We start from the raw sequence: 23,764 nt of genomic DNA on the forward strand, positions 1-23,764 counted from the left end.
ATGATATATTTCATATTTTACCTCTAACCGTTATATATCCTAGATTCCATCCCGATCACTTAAAGCTCTTTCTAAGCCCTGAGTGTGTTTACAACAAATATGTTATAACATTGCAGGTGTACAAACATTTGTCAGACCCTGCCCCTCAAATACAAACACATTCTTAACACGCGCACAGTTTAGTTGACACCTGCTTGACTGAGGTAATTACTTTACATCCGTTAGCAGTTTTCTCTCTGCAATGTCATCAGCATTATTTTGTGAAAATGGCTGACATAAGGAGAACCAAGGGTAATAATATTGTTTAATGGCCAATAAAAAACATACACGTATCAAAAGGAACCCACATTCACTGATAAATAGGCTGACCGTGAAGCTAGGGACTGGCGGCATTAGGCGAGCTCGCTACAGATGCCTTTCTTTCCACTCCTTCATTGTTGTTGGTCCTTACTGTGCAACACAACATGCCAGTCACTAAGCGGTAACAGGATGATAATATTTGCTCTGCTGCTCTCAGGCTCTCTGTGTACAACCTTTATTTCTCCTGCCGGCATTCACAGTTCAACTCCCATAATGGTTTTTCAGCTCAAATTAGATGAGGGAACAAATTCAACATAATGAAAAGTAATCAGAGAAACAAGCATTGTGTGGTTGGTTATGCCAGTTTCATATGTTATCCTTCTCCGTATATACTCTGTCACAGTTCAAATTCCACACCAGTGCTAAGTTTTAGCTGTTTGTCTTTTTTCCTATGACAAGTAAAGTGCATCTCGAACAGGATCAGTTTGTGTACTAGGCAGTCCATTGAGGCGCGAGGTCACACACACTCACATAATCACAACCAGAACCTCCAATCTAACTAATGCACAGTAAATGGCCAGCGGGGGAAATAGGGAGCACCTTGCGTAAACCCACTTGTATAAGGGAGGATATGGACATTCCACATGAGCCTGCAGTGCTAACAACTGAGCAGCTGTGCCGCCCATCTGTGTTGCAATTCCTTTAGAAAGTGTTTCCAAGCAAGCATCCCACATGAGCGACAATTTCATTGCTGTGATCAAGATGTTTTTATGTGTGTTGTTTAGTTGCTCTGCCAAAGAAATAGTATGACAATGCATGCTCATTACTAAAAAGGGTTTTATACTGGTTAAAACTGTCATAGTTCACTGGAAACCATATGGTACACCATCTTGCCTCCTAATCTTCTTAGATTATATCCCTAAAGTATGTATTTTTTGGGCATAACGATTATGGAAATGTCTCTCATCGTGTTTAAAATGTCATTGATTCCATTGTATTTTTATCAACCTTTTCATTCAACGATACAAAGGGAGTAGCGAGGAAAACCCATTTGGACTTGATTTGGCGATTAGGCAGAAATTATTATTGAACAGAGACAACTAAAATATTTTCTGCAACACACAAAGCAAGAGAGCTAATTAACAATAAAACTACAATTTGGTGATCATTTCTTGCTAAAGCTAGCAGGCAGAGTCTCTGCAGGCTAAACATGAACTGAGCTGCGAGACACCATCGTCACCTGTTAAATATTAGGTTCTAGTTGCAGTTTAGTTACCTCAATATCATCTGTCATGGTCACTTATATAGTGCAAATTGAGTCTGAACTGAATGAAGTTTTAGTAGAGTTATTATCAACACATGTAGAAGTGTGTAGCTTGGTTCTATACAGAGGCCATAAGTACGACCCGTCAGGAACAGCTGTTGTTAGATTCAGACTGGAAACCTTAAAGGCAAAGTTGAACCAAAAAAGAAAAATTATTCATTATCTGCTCAACACTATACCGATAGAGGGTAACACAAATCTGTTTTGGAGTTCCAGCGTTGCAGTAAACTAGGGTGAAGAGTGAACTATTCCTTTAAGTGTCCTGAAAGGTGTGTGCAGCACTGCAAACCTGTTACTATATGTCAGAGTGATATTAACAAAGTCTCAAAACCAAATACTGGCAATTACATGTGGAGATAACTAAATGTTTTAAACAATATACCACATTTTCTGGAAAGACAAAACAAAACAAATTTTACAGTGTGAAATTGGGCCATATCTTTTCAGATATAAGACACAATAGTAGACGATAATACCTAACTTTACTTTGCCATTTTGAGTGTCTTGAGAAAAGCCTCCTGTGTTATCCGAGTCTGACATTTGTCTTTACTTTTGTGGCTCTCAGTCGTACACTCTCCTTACCGTTTGACATTCTTACATTGGTGCTAGAAGATTTTAGCGCTGTTAGGGGACTCGTCTGTGGTAGAATTTGCTAAGAAGGCTTTTCAGGTCCCTTTCAGAGACTCCACCATCATCCATTTGACAGATTTAGCCCCTCTTTTAACTACAAGATCCTAGTTTTGTCTTTACAGATTCTATGTCAGGTTCACTCTCCTGCGTTTGTTTTTGTTACCTTCTTGTAAACATGTCTGCATCCATGACGTGTAGAGGAATTGAGAACATTATCCAAAAACTGTAAACAGGGTAAATTGTGACACAATAAAATAATTCATAGTGCAATTTATTGAAGTTAGTAATCCAACTCAACCTGCCTGGCCTAGTTTCAGTCTAATCTCTTCCAGAATCAAACTCCCCAAATCATGGTAGGAGATCAAACCTAAAAAAGTTAATTAGGGTTTATACCGTTACTAACGCTTACGTAATAGAATTTACAAGAATCTCATAACTGGTATTAAATGAACAATTAAGTACAGTATTCAACTTGCTGGATTACAAAACAATTGATTATTGTGTATATACATCATACATTGTTTATACGTCTCTATTTGCCTCGTTTCGACAAACAAGACAACTAAATAGTAGTCTATCATGCTGTACACTATTTCCGAGTTACCATTTATATGCATAAACAGTAAATTGCCTGTGAAGGTCCTTTGAAAGACTTTTCAGAATGACCTTATAGTTGGATTTAGCTTATCACCTATAGTAAATAAATACTTTTTCTACACTCCCTCTGTCTCCTTTTGCTCTTCTCTGTCAGTTGCAGACAAACTCACACACAATTTAACATAGCAGACGGCAGGGCATCTCATGAATTACAACCACTGAGATGTGACTCATGCTTCACCAACATCATGTTTGTTGAACCAAACCGATTTGAGAGGGACAGATTTTATCCCTCCTCTGGAAAAGGCTTATTCTTTTGTGGCGAGTTCTTGTTGAAAAAAGTGTAGCCACCATCCCGAGTGGACCAGGGATCTGAACAACATGGCACATTGCTTGTTAACCCCTATTTGGCTGCAGTTAATTTCAACCATGTGAACTAGATAATCATGTGGAGGATTGTTTGGCTTTGGCGGAGGTATGCACTGCACATCGTGCCATTCTACTCTTCACGGTTTTCCAGTGTTGTTTGATAAAACCGGAGGCTAACTCGTGTTGGTCATCACATTTTGTGATCACATTCTGGTTCTATTAGATTCCCTGGGCACCAGTGATGTGATTTTAAGATGTGTAATGAAGTTGGCGTTTCTGTGTTTGACTGTGTACTTGAGGCCAAATAAGGAGAAGGGAGAGTCATACAGTTTGTTCTGTAAACCATAAGAAATGGTTATATGATTATATTAGGCCAATGAGCATCCAATTTATATATGACAGCATGAGGTACACTTGTGTTGCTATTGTAATTAAATAGTACTACATTCTTCAAGTTATCTTATCAATGATACATGGTAGAGAGACATTTTCATTAATTTTCAGAAACAGCGGCTGAATGCATTCAGTACTGTCACATTTGTTGTTAAATGGTGCAGCTAAATGTGTTAAGTGCAACTGCCTCTTTGACAGATGACGGTCTCTCAGCTGCTGTGGTCCGAGCTTAGTGAGAGTTTCCGTCATAGGAAACATTTTCATGAAATTCTTTCAGGTTGTGAAGATTTTATTTACTTTTATTTATATTGTGGCCAGAGTCAGGGTTGTTCGCTAGTGCACGATAACAACTTTTGTGACATTTCATGCAACATTTGAGCAATTGAAACATTTTCATTTGAATGAAAACAGATTGCCAATCTTCGTTTAGTTCTGCAGTCCTTCAGTGTTCATTGTTCAGGAGGTTCTTTCTTAGAGCTGACTAATTAACAGAGTTCTTCTGCCCACTGAAAAAAAAAAAAAAAAAAAAGAATAGCTAAGTAATGCAGTTTCACATTAATACAAAAAAGTCCTTTGCTGGTGCTCTGGGTCGTCCGGAGGGACGGTGAGAGGGACACTTACCATATGTCAAATGACTGAAATTATATACCAGGTTTGTAATGACTGTACTTTGTCAACCATAATAACATGGAGCCGTGGATTTTCACATACCGACAGGATGATTGACTTTGCTAATTGACTAAATTATACCAGATATTTCCATGATAGGTTAATTCACATGCATTGACAGATATGAAAAACTATTCAATGTGAGCTCGCTGCATGGCAGATAAGAAGCTGGTGAGGCAATGGTCACCACATTCGAAATGTAATATCACAATTCAAGCACCATCATCCAATCCAATTTTATTTTATTTATTATCTTGAGGCACTTGAAATGTGAAACCTCAAAAGTAAACATATGAGTGTTTTGCTCAGGGTGTGAACCCAGTCATCTGTGTCTCAAAAAGTCCTGAAACATTTCCATCACTGATCGATGACTTAGAGCGGTCGGAAAAATACGACAAAAGCAGCTTAGAGACTGACTGAGGTGGGCACATTCAATCTATCTAGGAACATGGTGCTGTTCAAAGCTGTGGACAATGTGATTTAAGGCACTGATGCACACAAGATTTTAGCTATGATCTGCAAGCATCTTGAATTTAACATTTTAACTGGTCATATTTTTTGAATTTTTGTTAAAGTTGTGAAAAGACCTTCCACCCCTATTACACTTTATATTGTTTGGAGTCAAATAAAAGCTGCAGGTGTGAAGCACATGGTCATGGCAGTTAAATAGATCAACAGTAAACTACATCACGAGTCACCAGAACAATCGCTTTCACTGGCAGTGATGTGATAGTGTTGTGAACTGTGATTTGCGTGCTGTGCTTGCAGTTCACTGTCTTTCAGTTGAGCCTCTGTTGTAATGATGAGAGCGTTTATATTTCAATGAGACTGTCAGGTCTGCTTTAACCTTTCTATACACGCTGCATTCAGATTCTAAAAAGTCTTGCGAGGTCATCATAAAATAGCATCATGAATTATTTTATTATCTGCGGCTCAAATAAGGATTATTTTCATCACCAAATGAAATCATGTCAGTGGAAAAGTTTTTTAAATTATATATTTGATAAATGCATTATTATACTAATCATTTAGATTATCGTTAGATTCATCGATAACAAAATGCTCGATAGGTGCAGTCCTCCTCATGAGTCATGGTCAAGTTCTGATTCATTGTTCCTGCCCAATTTTTCTTGCAGAAGTCGAAAACGAAATTACGTTTTTTAATATAAATGCCTATGCTCTCTTGAGGAAACTAGTATGTCTGAGTTGTGGTTTCATCAATATCTACAGGTTGCAAGTTTTCCTACTGTTCATCCATCTTATCCCACTGTGTGTAGTATTAGGGGCCTCTGGCCCAGATCTGTCATTCTAATTCACATTCTTTATTCCCTTCTGCCTCATTGACATTGGCAGTAGACCAGGCCAGTCCCAGCTGGCCCATTTCAAAATTGCTTACTGTAGAAACACATCCGCTCAGTAACAACACACTGCTACCCCCATGCCAGCTGTTCTGTTCTCACGTTCACCTAATATAACCCCATTTAATTTAAGAGCTTTTAAAAACTGTAATAGAATAATACAAATTACAGAGCGGATTGTCTAAAGAATTGTACAGATCACTTCAATCTCAGGTGTTTAGGAATTTTACTTGTGACGCCTGGTTTGGCTGTTTTCTACAGTACAGAGACGAGGCTATTGGGAAGGTGGTCAAATTAGCTGAATGAGTTGAACTTAAGTCGAAGTTATTCTTCAACTTTTCTGAAATGTGTGTGTCTCTGCTTGCGTCCATAAGTTACAGTAAAAGGCTACAGATCCAACAATGTTTGTATGTAAATTATGTAAAGTGATCAGAATGCTGCTCGGGTTTTCTGTAAAGCAATATGGGAAAATCTAGAACAAATATCTCTCTATGCAGTGCAGTGTTGTACAGATATGTTCTATAGTTAAGTGAGAAAGTTATTTAAATAAATATTTATGAGAGAGTTTAGGAGAGCGTGGCCTAGGGGATAGAGCGGGTGCTCTGCAACAAGAAGGTTGCCGGTTCGAATCCCACTCTTTCCCATCTGCATGCCTAAGTGTCCTTGGCAAGATACTGAACCCCTAAGTGGCCCCTCATAAAAATGTTGAGTATACTAAAAATGTAAGTCGCTTTGGACAAAAGTGTCAGCTAAATGACATGACATGTAATGTAATGAGAGAGGGCAGCAATTAGTTATGGTTTCTTCAATATAAGTTTTTTCACATCACAATTGGACTATCATCATTAAAACATTTATAAAACTATATTACAGGTTTAAGTTTTTCACAGTACAATCAGACAGTAGCAAGAAGAAAAGACAAACAAATATGCTCACGGATGAAGTGAACATCATTTCCTTCATATTTTTGTGATCAGACTGTCCAATAAACCAAATAACATTCAGCTATTGGGTCGACCCAGATTCACATTGTATAAGTTGAACAATTATAGTGAATCAAAGAATACAGACCTCAAGTACAGCACAATCTTGAAAAATATTTAGTATTAGTAAAATATGAGTTATGGTAATTAGACTGCAACTGAATTATTCACACCCTCCCCTAACCACTGCAATATTAGGCTGTTAAGCACTTTTTTTGTTGGGTTGGACGTTGGTAACCTGCTCACTGTGGCCACCAGTGAGCTGACCAAGTTACTGTGCTGCAGATTCCTCTCTCACTCTCATTCCTCCTACTTAATTATTTCCAGGCTGTTGAGAGTTTTCGACCCTTCACGCTTTCTGAGCTCATCACCTGTGACAGAAGTAATTCTTGGCTATTTGACAGATTTTTATCCCTAATTGATTTCTGCAGTCAACATGTCAGGAGAGACTAAGAAGTCGGTTTTGTGTGTGATGAATTTGTTGCTGGGGCAGAAGCACATGTGACACTTGCCTTCGGAAACCCGACAGGACTAAATGAAAAACTATTAAGGGTGATTAACTTTGAAATGGCTCCCCATGAATGGACTTTAAAGCACTCGCTAACCCTCAGCAGCTTTAAACAAACACTTAGTTCATCACTCTGTGATAGACGCAGGGACACTGGTACTCTTCGCTTTCAGAATGAAAGCATTGGAAGAATGAACGCATGCAATCGTCTAATACTGAAGAGTATGGCAATGACATTCAAACTAAAAAATGTGTTTAGCAGTGCACAAACATGCCAACAGGGCTTGTAATTGTTGGGGAAACCCTGTATTTATTGGTGATTAGTGTGTGCTTTACTGGGCCAAAGGGTTTTCACTGCTAAAGAGTTTTCTAACCATTGATCTACTCTTTTTCCTCAACAGAAACCATGACGACTGCCACCTCCCCCATCCTGTTGAAATGGGACCCGAAGAGTCTTGAAATCCGCACCCTGACTGTGGAAAGGCTTCTGGAGCCCCTGGTCACACAGGTAGTTCAATTTACTGCCTTTTATTTTCTAATCATTTTAAGTTTTTGTTTACAGTGAATAGTGTTTTCAAGTCTTCCAAAGTCAGATGGCCCTTTGGTAATGGACAATATGAGAAAAGTAACTTGTTATAGCTCAGTTTGAGAGCGAAATTGATAATTTTCTTTCTTGCATATTAGCTGGATCACTTGTTACAATTATGTTAAACTGTGTTGGGTGACAGCCAAGGACTTTGGCTCGTTGCCAGTAGTTTTGTTTGGCTTTCCTGCTGAACAGATTGCTGAATAGATTGCTTATTGTGACAGTCTGTGGGTAAAGTTTGATATTATTTAGATTTTTATAGATTCTGATTCAGAACTTGTTTGACAAATGTGGTTCCAGAACGTTTCTCAACTCGACCAGGCACCTCCATTAAGGAAAACTGGGTGGCAAGGATTTTAACTTCTTGGTACGATGTTAAACTATCTCCCTATCTGGATTTATAATATAAACCAGCACATCTGTGGTAATGGCCATGATGGCTTCGCAGAGCGACGCTGAGTGGTCTGATACTAGTCTAGTCAGTGGTGTGCATTGGGTTTTTCATTGAAGATTTTTAATCAAACCCCTCTCATTTAAATAGCTTGCATGGTCTCTGCAGTAATGTGATGACATTCATCTAGTCTGTCATCTCTTTTTCCCATGTGTCTCTTTTAATTTAATGCTTTCATAATTTTTCTGCTCTTGCATCACATTGTATTTTTAGTGCCATTATTTATTACCTTAACTTTACTCCATTTTATTCTGTTGGGTTGTCTTTTTACTAAGAGATGTTTCGCAAGACTGAAAATACTTGGTTGTTTCCATCATGATCCATGAGTTATTCACTGGGAAATCAACAACATGTTGAGAGTCGGCCTTTCTTGCAATGTTGGAGAGAAACAGAAGTTGCTGGATCTGGCCCCTTTGTTGGAATCCTCCACAAAAATGGATGGGTTCCTTCTTAGCCCACGTCTTGTCATTCCCCCACGTTTTGTGGAAATCTGTTATATCAGTTGTATCTTTTTGGTATCCTTCTAAGTACCCACAAAAAAATTAACAAGTACTGAAACATAACCTCTTTGCAATGTGGAGGTAATTACAACCAAACTGGAAGATAGAACACTTAACTAAACATCCTTATTGCTAAACACTTCCTAAAATGACAGAAACCATCATTGATGTTTTTTAGCCCCATGTCCCATCTGCTAACATGGAGTTGGCTGCCCTAAACTTCTGTCAGCCACTAGGTGGAACTACGTATATTGGTCCCACATCTTTTGGAGCATTCAGGTTGTCCATCTATACAGTCTATGGTCCTGGTTGTGCGACATGTTTTACTTGGATCTATTCTCAACCAGAAGCTGCTGTTTTAACACTTCATCCCATCAGGATTCCAACTTTTTCAAAATATAAAAGCAACTGTTCTATCAGATACATGGCGGATGAGGTGTTCCAATGATTGTCGGCCAGATATGGTAATTACATACACAACGCTGTTGCTGGCAAACAAAAGACTTGCCCAATGCTACAGTTCGTCCGCTGCTGATTACTTAGATGTTGCTGAGAGAAAGGTTTTCCTTTAATGTTGCTGGTGTGTGCTTTAGGCTATACAGCAGCCCCTTTACATTTAAAGGAACTACCATGCTTTTTGTGGGATAATTAGATGATCTAATTATTTTGTAATTAGATTTCTTAATTAAACAAACAGAGCAGACTGGGCTCCACTTAACACAAACTGGTGCAACTGTTTGCATTACAGTAGAGCAGCGGAAAACAACCTGCCCTATTTATTCCCAGTGATCCCACGACAAAATCTAGAAGACTTAATCACTGTAATCTCAGGATAAATGCAGACCTCAGTTGGGAGTGCACCTATTTACTCCAGAGACATCTTTGGAAACCATCCAAGGGCCTAATAAAGTTGCTTTATTGCAGGTAATTGCTGACCCACTGACAGTGGTGGATATTAGATTTAGAGAGGATAGGTTTAGACTCGTAATCCAGCCTGATTGCTCTTAGGGCCCCAAGAGAATTTTTTAGATGCTCATTTTGTTTGTGCTCTACCTGTTAAAAGAGCAGTACACAGGCTTTTTATCCCCTCTTTCCTGTTTATGAAGGAAAGTGATTCTGTGGTATCACATTGAAAGACTTGACACGTTGCACTAAATTACAAAAAATAAAATATATATATATATATACATTTAATTGCTGAACTGAACAAGAGAAAGTCTACAATCTCCACAAGTATATAGGCATCTTTGGATTTTGTACAGGTTGAATTGAGGCTCTTTTTGATATGCACTCGTCTTATTAAATTCGCAAAATTTAAGCAAGGCTTGCCCAGGATTAGGTATTGTGACTGAAATTTACTTTGTTTTCTTGTGAGTCACAATGCCAAATGCTTTAATTAAGCTCTTGGATATGGTCTGTGCAAGCTTGGATCACATTGAATACATGCACTCAAGCAGTAGAATGTGGGGCTTCAGATTCTTTTAGTACTGTGAACAGATGTAACATGTTTAAGTGCAAATCCTGGTGATCCATTAGACCATAATTGCACTAGACTTGCTTGCTAGTTCTCTGGTGGCTTAAGTTTCCCAGTAGCAGTTCATTTTGTGCCTTTTCTGCTAACGTAGACAAAGTTGCACTTGTGCCAAATGACCAAAAGAGTCAGAGGAAAACAACTATATTTTAGGAAAATGCATAGTCAACAAATAAGAGGCCATGCGTCCCATGAGCACATTGGTTCCCAGTGTGGTATGATTTCTATTCAGTCATTCTGTGCTTTTATTACACCACTAAGAGGAAATGCAGTAAAGACCACATCAAGATTATGAATATGAGCAGCAGAGAATGTGTTTCCCTCCAGATTCATTTCAATTAACTTTCTAAGCTTGAGTTATCACAGGCCATCAAACACCACCATCCATCTGCTGATCTCTGCCTGTATAACTTCATGGGGTTTGCACTTATATGCTTTAATTGGGTTATTAAAATTACTAATGAGGCATCATTGCTGTTTGCTTGGAGGAAAACCCAGGCATGTTTAGATTTGTTTTCCCATTGGCATCATCTCCCCAGTGATTAGCATAAAATGTCTGCACAAAAATCTACACTTTTAACAAGTCCTTCTCCACAGCGTTATGCCTGGTTTGAGTTGAAACTTGCTGGTAGACAGTAGGTTGTCATGTGGAGTTGTGGTGTGTGAATCTTTTAATTGTCTGTCAGCTTCGTCCTGTGTTTATTCAAGTGAGTGGTCGTCAAAGTGTCACGAAAGTAATTGCTTAATGTTAGGAGGAAGAAAGGATCATGAACGTCTTTAAACATATTGTGATAATTTCTCATTCCTAGCTATAAAAATTAGTTTTTGCTCTTTTTTCAATTGTTATTTCTGGATTCATTCAGACGGCTTCATTCCGAGGGTCTGAATTCCCAGACACAAAGCTAGTCAGTATTGTATTATTCACAAGTTTAACCGTCTGTTGCGTCCTATTGAGTTAAATTATGTGATTTTGGGATATTCATCGTCTGTCTTTCCGAAATGACTATTACCTTTTGTGAATTGATGAATGTTATAGTCAATACCAATTCATCATCTACTCCACTGCACAATAATAGTAAAAAAACAAAGATGTTATTGTCGCTAAATGGCTAAGCTGCCGAAATTGGAGGAAGCACAATCACCTGCTCCGGTCGTCCATCTTTTCTGCAATAAATCTGATATGTAAGCATTTTCAGATATGAAGAAAACAATTTGGATGATTCAGTGTCGTTGAAAGGAAAGAAAGGTTGCTTAAGGTGGGCAGACAAACAAGCTTAGCCAGACATTGAGATAGCAGGCTCGTTCATCATGGCCAAGCTTCTGTTACCACTGCTGTGTACTTGCTAAGTCCATCTCCACAAATACCAAGGGACCTCCTTTATCACTGCGTGTAAGAGCAGCATGGTCCTGATGTAGTAATGAGTTCATTCTGCAGGTGATGGCAGAAGGCTTTTAATGCAATGTTTGGAAGTAGCCTTGAGAGGCATGTGGAGCAGTTGATCTGTTTTCAATGACCAAAGTCTAGACTTTATTTATCATTATAGAAATGTGGTCAATAAGAGAAAACATCTCCCTCGAATGATTAACATGGTTTTTGAAATTGGAAAGGGTTTTATATTATCACCAAAAAAATATAACAATGGGGCATGTTTTGAGTTCGACAAACTTTCTTCACTCAGAATCCGTCTTTAAATATATATCTTTATTTTAATTAATATAAAACTTTGAAGTCAATGTTCGATATGTAACTAAGTACAGCCTTAAGTCACCTTTTGTTGTCATTGAGGATCATTGCAGAGCTGCTGAGTCATCACCAACCTTTAGTGACGTGTGCATGATCCTGGTCTGATATTTAATTTAGTAAATGGAATATGTGACACCGCTCACTTGTATTGCCTTTACTGTAGGAAACACAACATTTTGTGAAAGGAAAATAAATCTGCTGTTACAATTACTTGCTGCAACATTTCTGCTGAAATCCTTTTTCAAATTTTCTAGGGATCTAATTTGATTTCTAATTATTGTATACATTTGCAACATAGTAGCTCGTTAGGCATTTGGAAAGAAGTCAAAACTTTCATTTGCCATTCTTACACGTTACCTGGCATATTTATACACAAACTATATGTAACTCAATTCAAAATTATTGTAGTAAACAACCCTACAGGCAACCATCAAAACTAATGGAAAAACACATTTTATTCTGTCATAACTACACCAATGTTTCTGTTTGGAATTATGTTCTGTTTATACAGAGACACACTTGACACACACTAAATTAAACTTTAAATTCACCTTCTCGATAAGAACGTGCGTCTAAATCGTTGTATAGACCTCCATGTAAGTGCAGTGTGAGTTGTGCCAAGCAGTGTGTTACGGTGCTTTTACTGCGAGGACGACTGATTTAGATTTATATTCACTCATATTCCCTTCTGGTGAAAATAAGTGTGCAGAGCTTGTTAGTCTCACGTCCTGTGATCAGTCTCAGAGCAGATGCAGCCAATGAGGTAAAAACTCTTCAAGTCAAAGCTCACGTTGTGTTCCTCAGGAGGAGGAGTTGCTCGTCCACCCATCAAAAGGGTGGCACTTTGATACCAGGCTCTTCTAGTCTGCATATTCAAGTGTCCTTTCGAGATATTGAGCCTTAACTGCCTGTGATCATTCTGCATGTATGTTGGAGAAGTACTATAAATCTGTAATATCTTAATCTAAAATCTTTATAATAAATGTATTCAGTATTTATTTGTATGCATGTTTTCTAACCATCAGCCAGAGAACCAGTACCTGGTTAAGCAAACACCTACAGTGTTAGCTCTTACAGGGTTAAAACACAACTTGAGTCCCACTTGTGGAAAACAAAATGGATTTACCCCCCCGATCTCTCTGCCCTAATTCTGCCTCTTGGATGGGATTTCCCAGATTGGAATGTTTGGTCATTGACGTGACGTTCTTATGATGATCTTATCTTATCTGTATTACCAGAGCAGAGAGAGCTATCACTTCTTATAACTAAGTGATGGTTTCCTTCTTCAGGGGGTGGGGCCTCTGACTCCCCTGGCTGCTTTTGATACTCTAACATGGATTCACTCATGGTGAGTACTCATGCCAGCCTTGCCAGTGCAACTTGATTGTTGATCTCAGTGGTAATGTTTTATGTATGGTGGGTTGTGTCACATGCTCAGGTTATTCTGGTCTTGCACTTGTGAACATCCTCAAACTGACTATTAGGAGCTGCTGTTTTCTGTGTTCACTGATTGTTGTGCAGCCACTGTTTCTTTGGATCTCTGACCTTCTATAGCTCAACACTGACTTGATGAATTAAGGCCTAAAGTCGTGCTTTGAACACAGGCACAGACTCAGGATAAAAGAGTGAAGTTATTGAACGTGGTGAATTAACAGACAGCACAACACGAGTAAGGAACTGTTTGTCTTGCTGCTGATCAATATTCTCATGTATTATTCATGTAAGTATTTTGGAATGTGTGGCAGAAAAGTATTGGTGTGGATAGCGCCTGATTTGTTTTCTTGGTCATTAAGTTAAAAGTGAGGCAGGTTCGAGCCTGGTAATGAGCGAGCTGTGGGCACCTGAATGGCAGAGAAGGATGATTCAACCAGCTTTGTTTTTGTGTAATTTTCAAGGCCAAATGGTTGATTTTGAGAACTTGTCAGCACCTGACACACAACCCGCATACAAGCTCCAGTCAAGGGGCTTAACATTAAGGGAGGGAAGATGACGACGGGAAGGGGGATTAAGGTTTCATGCTGCATCACTGTCATAATCCATTAAGCTAGCGGGAATGGAGGAAGCCTGGCCCTCAAATAGTCATTTTTCGGAGGAAAGAAGAGAGGCAGTTCTCCTCCTGAGCGTTTTCATTGAATCCGAAGAGTAGCTGCTCTCAAAGTTGGGTAATTTTGGACACTGCTGCTGGAGCCTAACTAAGTTTTGAGACGAGTCAATTTTAGGAATACGAAGACGGCAGTGGCATCAGAACTGTGACTGTTTAATAACTCTGGATTATCTCAGAAACAACTGTTCACGCAGCTATAACCTTATTGATTTATCCACTTTTGAAGCATGTTCACTTTAATGTTATTTAAGGATCATACGTCTCCAGATTGCAGTTGAGTCATTTTGAGGTAATACAGAGCATTGTTGAGGTCTTGTCAGCACGTCTTCCACTACATTTGTGAAAGCTAAGTGCTGAAAAATAAAGAAACAAGCTCTCTGGATTCGGAGAAGTTGAAGTCCTCCAATTCTTTGTACTTTTTTCGACTCCTTGTCTGAATTTGGATGACAGTGTTTGGAAGAGGCTTTGAACCCTGTGAGAGGCAGTGATGTTCAAAGGCTGTCTGGAACCCCTGCTTCTCCTGGCAGGCTCCTCGTCGAACACTTGCCATGTTACAGCAAACAATCCTTAATCTAAGATCGAGGGCAGAGCAGGGGAAGGACTTAGCAGGAAAAACAGGGACATCCTGTCAGGATGAAAGTTTGGTGTTAGGATAAAGTGATGCCATGGGGTTAATGATGGTGATGTTTTCCAAGATGATGTTTTTGACGATGTTCAAGGTCCACTGAAGTTTGTAATAATGAGAAAACCACCCGACAGTGTGGGAAACTTAGATCTAAGGTAATTTTATATGCAGTCACCATGAGCAAAATGAATTAAACATTTAAAATACATTTGGTATCATTATGTAATGCATGTGACACATCTGTACGCCTCCACAGCTGGATCAGCTGATTCTCCTGCCCACTGTGATGTCATGACATTTCCTAAGTTCTCTGAAGTTTCTGTTGGCTCTCACACCTGCTCCCCACTGTGAACGCTTTTATCTTGTTGGCCTTTATGCCTCACATGGTGTTCAACAGATCAATTATTCTTTATTCATTATGAGTTTACTTGAATCCAAGTGAACAGCATCCTGTGTAATGTAAATCTTTTTTGTACAACATTAAAGTTGATCAGATAGGAGGGAAAGAGAAACAAGGTTAGGTGTCGCAGTTTATTTTGTCTTGGACATGTGACAGCTCCTGGTGCACAAATGGAGAATATAATGGTTCTAGCAAATTATATTTACTATAAAGTTAAACTGTACTGAAACATTCAATGGTGAAAGTTTGCTTTTCTTAAATTTAAAAAAGTCAGTTTTTGGAGTATCTTGATATCTCACAAATCTGTACAACCTAGGCTAAAAGGTTATGTAACTTAATAAATTATATTGTGATTCGGACCCTACGTCAATATATAATTGCAGTTGTTTTTTCAGAAAACTTTCCTGAAATAACAAATAAATCATATTTGTCCTAATATTTCTGAATATGGAAACATGTACTAAATATTTCTCTAACCTTTGTAAAATGTTTAGTTTTTGATATATGCCATTGACCAGGCTGCTGTGAATATGTTGTTGAAAATCAATGCACAGTTACTCATTTATAAGGTACTTGTTTCTCTTCTATCCCTTTCTGTGTTTATTGTTCCTTACTCTACTGTGGTGTGTCCACACACATACAAAAAAACAACAACAATTCAGTTGAACCAATGGCCTGAGAAAGGCGATAATAAGATAGTAATGTAACTTTGTTTTTATTCAATAACATGATGAAGATGACAGCTGTGTGGTTACGCTGAGCTCCCTCTGTGAGTGTCTGTGTCCTCATTACCTCCGCCAGAGCCTCGGGTCAGTCCTGGATCTTGTGAAACACACTTTCATCTGTCTCTAGGCTCTATCTTCTGACACCTTGCTATGTTAGCATATGGCTTGCCCCCGGGTTCTGAACAGCCGCCATGCACAGATGCGTGTTAACCACTCTCTGCCAACCATTGCCTCGGAAACACAACCTTTCTGTTTGCAGCATTATTCTCACAGGCACAACTCAACTAGCCACTATGTCCTGTAGTCAAAAACAATCATGACTTTGCTTTTTGACTTGTCATTCTGTGAGGCAGTATGTAGAGCATATTATTCATGGCCTGAGTCACTGACGTTAATGAGTAAACAATGTTAACCCTAAATGTACATGTGAATAAGCCATGGCAGTGTAACAGTAAAACACACGATAACACAATAAATGTACTTCAGATCATTTCAGTTTAATTTGATCATTTGCACTTGTGCTTTCCCCACTGGGACAGGTCGAGATGTCTTCTACCATATGAATATGCACACCTTGAATCCAATTTCTATTTCTAACTACAATAATTAAAGACGTGACCTGAATTATTTTAAATAATTAGGATGTAAGTAGTAAACACCGAGTTTAACAAGGTTAACGACACCTCCGCTCTCACAGAGTCTGTTGTGTATGTCTTCATAGTGATGATGTGTGGTATGGTATGAAGTGTGTGTTCTAAATGCTTAGTCAGCTAAAAAAGATGGACGGTGGAAAATTAAACGTGACCTTCATGTGACTCTACTACATTACAATGTGGTGGTTTTTGAGTCGAACAAAAACATACTGTTTTAAGTAGCACACCATCTTTGATGTCCTTGTCAGAGTGACAGCAACATCAAAGCTAAAGCTCAAAAAAACTTTTTTATCTTTTAACATCAGACACAAAAGGGGAAAAAATCTTTTCTTCTACTGTAAACAAATCAGAAGGATTTACATTCCCACATTTCAAAACATTATCTGAGCAGGCATTGGACATATGTCACAATAAATCATTGAGCCCATAAATAAAAGCCCATATTCAATTGTTCTACATTCAATAACGTGTAATTATCTCGATACATTAAGCACATCTTAAAAAAACTGATATTTTTTCTTCAAAATCTGACCTTAATTTGTTTGATTGCATAATAAATTCAAGAATTGAAAGTATTCAAGATTCACTTCATTGTTATTCAGACCGTACACAAGAAAAGACACAGTCAAATGAAATGACATTGCTTCCTGCTCACAAATGTAATTTAGATTGCTATGTTTCCTTAACAGGTATAAATTAAAGCTTTTTATTAAAGGTTTTATTTGATTCTTTAAGTATTTTATTTTGTAATTCAGTTTTGTTGGTTTAATCTCTTTTTAGAGACCAGCCTCTTTTCTTTATTTTCAAAAATCAAAAGCACTTATTCCTGGCACAGAAGTGGCATTGAATCATATATTAATGAGTGAGCGATTGTAAGACACTTTCCATATGCATGAAAAATTGCCTCTATCAACCCTCGGAGCTGTGGGAGCAGCGGAGGAGAGTCCAAGGTCAGCTCTGCCATGTGATGTCTGGTATTCTGTGAACCAGGCCCCGTGGAATCCATACACATCTGCCTCACAAGACATCTTGTGAGCCAACACATACGCACATTCTCACAGCACAAAGCATCCTGGAATGACAAGACTGTGACATAATGCCACACGGCCTTTCCTGCAAAGATGCTGAGCAGATATATGAGTGGAATACAGTTGATCCTTGGGGGATCTTCACAGGCTTCTGACAGTGAGCCAGCAGGGGTCCATCTCCCCCTGCTCTGTTGTGTGAATGTAAGAGTGCAAGAGGGAGACGCAGGCGACGAAGGATAAGAGAGGAAGTCGATGAAAGGTAAAGAAGCCGACAGATAATCTCAGATTGCGGTTGTCTGCACATTTGCCTTTGAGCAACATCAGCACAGACGAAATTCAAATTTGACGGAATAACCCCAAAAAGTTGTTTCTTGATCCAGCATTTTATGTCTTTGATTTAAAGTTTCTTTCTATTGCTTTGCTCCACATGGCTCTCCCCTTTCCATCTGACCTTTCAATCTGATGTAACTTGATGAACATTGTTATTATTTTACTGAATAGAAAAAAATTATACAAAAACTAGGGCTGAACGATTTGGGTAAATAATCTAATTGCAATTTTTTCCCCCCAAAATTGCGATTGCGATTTAATATGCGATTTTTTTCTCCCAAAAAAAACATAATGAATGATTTAAATATGACCAACACAATATTAGATACATTTACTGTACAATATTCTTTCCCACATTTTTATTTAACTGGTCATTACAGCAACAAGAAAAACAAATCAGTGTGCATTTAAGTAATTTAATCAAAGTCATTGTAAATATAAACACAAGGATTGCAAAAAATGTTTTTATTGTAGGTGTCTTACTGCTCCCAAGTCAGTAACATTTCCAGTGTTGGGAAGGATCCTTTGAAAACGTATTCCGTTACAGAATACATGCCCAACCAATTTGAGTAACGTATTCTGAATACTTGGATTACTTCCACATTTAATTAATTTTTATAAGTGTTGGAAAGCGGCATTGTTATAGTCAGTGGAGCAGAAGCAGTTTAAGCTCTGTGTCCGCGCATGCGGTGGGCCAGCTGGATGCGCTGGAAGGGCAGCCTGCGGATCAGCAGCTCCGTAGATTCCCGTTCATGTCCGGGTGGTCGTGCAGCGGTATGGAGGTGCCGGGCCTCAGCAGGAACACCCCCGTGCTGAACACCTCCGTCTCGCAGATATGCATGTAGGTGACCGGGGTGCTCTGGAGCCCCGCCGCCCCGGAGCAAGGCTTTCTTTTCCGCGGAGTGATTTTCAGGTCCGCCGCCCGGACAGCTGTCAGCAGCGGCATGAGCTCGCTCTGTGAGTCCGCCACGTCGGCCGAAGACTTTAGAACCCTGTAGGTGATGCAGGCTTGCTTCGCTATCTTCTGGATCAGAGGAGTTTTGTGGTCCCGCGGCACTCATGCTGCGGGTGCGGACAGCAGCCCAGAGCCCTACTCTCTTTCGTACGTTTTAATCGCGCACGCTGCGATTAGAAAATCGCTTTTATCAAATCGCGATTTTATCGCAAATGCAATTAATCGTTCAGCCCTAACAAAAACATCAATTTTCAGAAAAAATGAAATTGCCAAGTTCAACCTTCACACTACTTTTGTCTTCAGCCCTCCCTGTAGTTGTCTCCCCTGTTGTAGTTTGTATGCACTGAGAGCCAGATTTATTGTTGATTATAAAGTTTTGCTATGGTTCCCTGTTGCCAATTGTTGAGTAGATTACGTGGGTAGTTACATCACTTTGGTTGCATAGATCTTAATAAAGGATTCATGGTTTTGCCGTTAACATCTCACATTTACACAGTAAATTCAGTTACTAAAAGTACCACTGGAAATCAACTTATAACATGTATATATGTAGTGTACGCACAAGTAAGTCCTGATGAATTTATGTAAGTGGGTCACACTCCATTCTACTTCACTGAAAGGGATTTTCAATCTTAAAAGTGAATTTAAATCGGTTCTGTTTAAATGTTTCTGACATGTGAAGTAAAGATTTCTTCAAACATGAAAAGCCCTTTTGAAAAAAACTTTTTCCAATGACTTACATCGATAGAATCAGCTCTCATACACTTCTCCTCGTTTTCTTGATCTTAAGTCTTTATTTCAAGCCATGACTGACAAATCGGCTATCTGAACACAACCTGAGTATCTTGAATCCAAAAGCTTGTTTCAGCTCAATGTTCTGTTGCTAGAAGAAACCATGAGTGGGCCAGTTTTATTTAACTTCTCCTGTTTAATTGATACTTTAACATTCAGCCATTTATCTGATCTGGGGCCAAGCAAGACCGTCAGGCAGATCTTAAACCTAACTTACTAACTTGCCTTCATGAAGTACTGCCTGTATTTTGTGTTTGATTTGTGATTCATTAATGCAAAAAGTTCCCACAATAAGTAAAGTGAAAACCAAAGTAAATGCTGTGTTTGCGGTCTCTATCCAACACAGCACTTGCAAGACATTCTACGTTACCTAACTTACTGTCAAGCTAATTGTTGTCTATCTGTGAAGATTCTCAGGCATCCAGGTCATTGTATTTTCAGGAGTTATTAAAGTTTACACAGGCAACTGGACTTGCCTGTGTTTCTTGAAGACCTATCACCTCTCATCTAAAAGGCCTCTTCAGGTCTGAATTGGTGTTTATTTAACTAATTTTAATCTGACAGAACTTATACATTTGATATTGATTATTTCTGTTATCACATCTGCAAAATGTTATTTGAAATCAAAACCTTACTGGACTGTTATAAGAGTATTCTCACATTGTCCTGAAGCTAATCTTTTTCGTCCAGATCCCGACACTATTTTTGACACTGATCTTCTTCACCATGCGTCACACTTGAAGCCCTTTCAGAATGCGGGCTCAGAAAGCTTTTATGTGGTTTCGTCTTTGAAGCAAGCGGCATTTCAGAAGGGCATGCATACACTGCATATACTTTTCCCACTTGTTCTGAAGATTATGTGAACAACCTCCAGGCTTTCAAAAATGTAAACCGGGCAAATGATGATTCATTGGCACTTTCACCAAATAAATGCAAAATTGTGAAACAAACTTTGTGTGTAGAGGTCAAAGGTTTCACAAAAGTAAATAATCTGTTAAAAATCGGCCCGGGTTGCACAATCTTTTTTAAAAGCAAAATTGTGCTGGCGTTGTTCTGTTTTCCTCAGATTCGTTCCTCAAGGACTAATCATTCACTTTGTTTATACACATGATAAATGGTATTTTCAGCTAGTTTTTGGAATCCAAACAAGTTGGTTTTATTCAATTTTTTAATTTATACTTTTCTTTCAGCTATACTCTGTGCCATGCTTCTCTCTGCAAAGTGCCCTGAGGTATTATGATTCAGAATTTTGCTCCTACATCGGGATCTCCGGAAGCTCTGGGCCACTTCTCAAATGGGTGCAAATTGTCCTTACAAAGCATGAAGTGGCTCAAAACATTGCCAACTAAAAAAGACAAAGATTTATTTTCACTGTGTGGCTCTATCAACTGTGAATCAAAAATGTTCAGTCGTCCCTCATAAATGAGGCAACCTCATTGAGAGCAAAAAGACATTAGTGGTGAGGATTACAATGAAGGGGTGGGAGGATCAAACAAGAGCGTAGGAAAACGGAACAAGAGGTAGTGAGGACGTGTTATGATGGAAACTTTCTGTTGCTCACTCATAGCAGAGTGAATACATGCTGTTGTTCGAGGTTTACCTTACAATTTATGAGCATTAATATTGCAGATGTTCTGCGGCAAGAAGCTCTGCGGCAAGAAGTCCCCCCCCCCACACACACACACCCCTCCGGATATATATGTAATTTGCCTTTGCAGGGGATATTATTTCCCTGTTTTTACATGTTTGTATACATGCCCCAAACCAATGCCAGTATGACAAAGAAAGACAGATTCAAACAGCCAGGGTTTGTGATGTCACAAATGTAAGACACCAATCCTTTCTACTTGTGGGTGTGGCTTAGTAGCTGGAAAAGGCTCCTCAGCAACAGGTGAGCTTTGAGAATGGGGGGAGACATATTAGCAAAATCAGAGCAGGTAGATAGACAGTGAAACGAACAACAGATCATTCAAGAACATCTGATATCATTTGCCAACCATTGTCATGTTTTACCATTTCCCCCCCATAATATCCATTATGATATTACACTCTGCTTCTCCACTATTCACAGGCTTGTTCCTCCAGGGGTTTTGTGGTGACATAGTTGCCAATGCATGCTTGAGAATCTCTGAGCATGTCAACTTGCGAACCTTCCTCTTTGTACCCCAGGAGCCTATTCAGGTACCAGTGTTAATGCCCACTAATCCCTGCTGCTTTGCACTTCAGGTCTTGTTAACTTCAGAAGATACTTTAAGAGGGGACATGATATCACTTGAGTTCAGCTTTTAGTCTAAAAAGTCCAGGATGCATTGTTATCAGCTCTGCGGCATTTAGGACTACAGAGCGGTTCCCACCAGGTGCACGGTGCAGTTTAGAAGATTTATGTGTGAATATATACTAGATGGCATGTTTTTCTCTTTCAGGCAAATTTGCATTATAAATGTGAGTTGTAGCCACGTTTTATATATAAGTGTCTTGGCTGTGTGTAGTGTGCGTGTGCAGATGGATGTAGAGGTTGCTGTTGATTAAGCAGACAGTATTGTTGTGTTGTTTATGCATTGTCACTTGGTGATCTCCCAGTGTGTAACATGGCTCGAAGCCATAACAGCAGCTACCTTGTGCAAACAGTTTCTATATAGTCCCTCAGAGCTGGGGTGCTGATTTCCACTCAAGTAGAAAAGCATGGAGGACCCCTTCCAGCTTTTGTCCCCTGAGCAGTTAGCCACATTATGCACTTTACACATGGGCATAAATGGCCTCATCAATTATTCAACAGAGAGTTATGTATATCACTAAGTGTGGGAGGGAGTCAAAGGTTAACCGAATCCATGCATGCATGATCATGCATGAGTGTGTGTAACTGGCTTCAAACACACACACACACACACACACACGCACACACACACACACACACACACACACACACACACACACACAAGCGTTATATGCACACACCGTTCCCTAATGTTCAACAGTTAAAGCGCATCACTCATCTGTTGGCTGTGAGTCTCAGAGGCTGAAGGCGGAAAATTGAATGGCTACGCAGAGCCACAAGGAATTACTACTGAGCACAGAGACCACTGGCCAGTGCTCTGAAGGGGAAAGGGCACATGGCATTTAATACTATTGATCAGCAATAAAACAGGAGAGCAAGGCACAACAACTTTTTATGGCTGACGGAAAGGTTATCTGCACTATTGCTGCAGCATAATCACTTATGTATTACCTGGTAATTGTTTTTTGTCTAAGCCTGGGGGTTGTAGAACAACGGGGTCGCTCTGAGACAGCACTGCAGATAAGAAGAGCTGTGACAACACCTCTGCCTTTTTTCTTTTTTTTTTGGGATGAATTTTGCTCAATAACATTCCAGTGCATAATTCAGTGTCCTGTGAAGTGTAACTCTTTGATATCCAATCAGCAGCAAGCTTCATTATTTGAGTCGCCGTAAAAAAATCCTGCATTCTCAAGTAGGATTCAAAGGTGGGGGTGAAGCTAATGAGTTCTGGCAGAGACGTGAGCGCTGATGGCGAAGGTGTGAGAAATAAATGGAGTTGGACATGCTTCGGTTGATGATGGAAAATTGCTAGATGCCTCACACCCTATGAGCCCAGCAGCCAGGCTTGTTGCTGTACTTTACAGTTTTGCAGTAGCAGGCGGAGTTAATTCAGCACAAGACAAATGTGACTACGAAAGTACTCTTCCACGGCGGAACACAAGCAAGCTGTTTACTACAAGTGCCAATGACATGAACAAGGAAACTGCTGTAATTTATCTCATGAGTTATGGAACTAATGGAAATATAAGCTGATCCCTGTATCTCTGACCCCCCCCCCCCCCCCACAACACACAAACACACACACACACACACTCAAACACAGAGAGGGAACTCAGCGAGCAAGCTCCCAAATGATTTTGCATATTTGCGAGGAGACTTTTGATGTGCTAACTTTGCTGCAGTAAAGTTTGCAGTGCACCTCATTATTATTTTATTTTTACCGACATATTGCATAAATAACTTCCACACCCCTCTTCTGCAACTCTTTTTTTTTCATCTGATAGTTTTAATGATGTCGATCTATCACTCTAAAGTTTCTTATTAGACCTTGACATTTTAGCCTTGAGAATATTTGGAGATTCGTGCTCGCTGGCTGATACCGGTCAGTTTACACATTGGTGCTGTCTTTCTACATCGTAGGTTGGTGATGTAGT

The 23,764-nt window shown here is 39.3% G+C and overlaps 1 protein-coding gene across 1 annotated transcript in view; it reads left to right on the forward strand.

The window, feature by feature from the left end:
• Positions 1-23,764, forward strand: part of ctnna2 (catenin (cadherin-associated protein), alpha 2) — a 276,055-nt gene that overhangs the window by 16,415 nt on the left and 235,876 nt on the right. The window contains exon 2 of the mRNA XM_062388807.1: positions 7,533-7,639. Within this exon, the coding sequence (XP_062244791.1) occupies positions 7,538-7,639 (102 nt within the window). The 5' untranslated portion in view covers positions 7,533-7,537. The remainder of the gene's footprint in view (positions 1-7,532; positions 7,640-23,764) is intronic.

The sequence above is a fragment of the Platichthys flesus genome, chromosome 5 (genome assembly GCF_949316205.1).
Source record: "Platichthys flesus chromosome 5, fPlaFle2.1, whole genome shotgun sequence".
NCBI lineage: Eukaryota > Metazoa > Chordata > Actinopteri > Pleuronectiformes > Pleuronectidae > Platichthys > Platichthys flesus.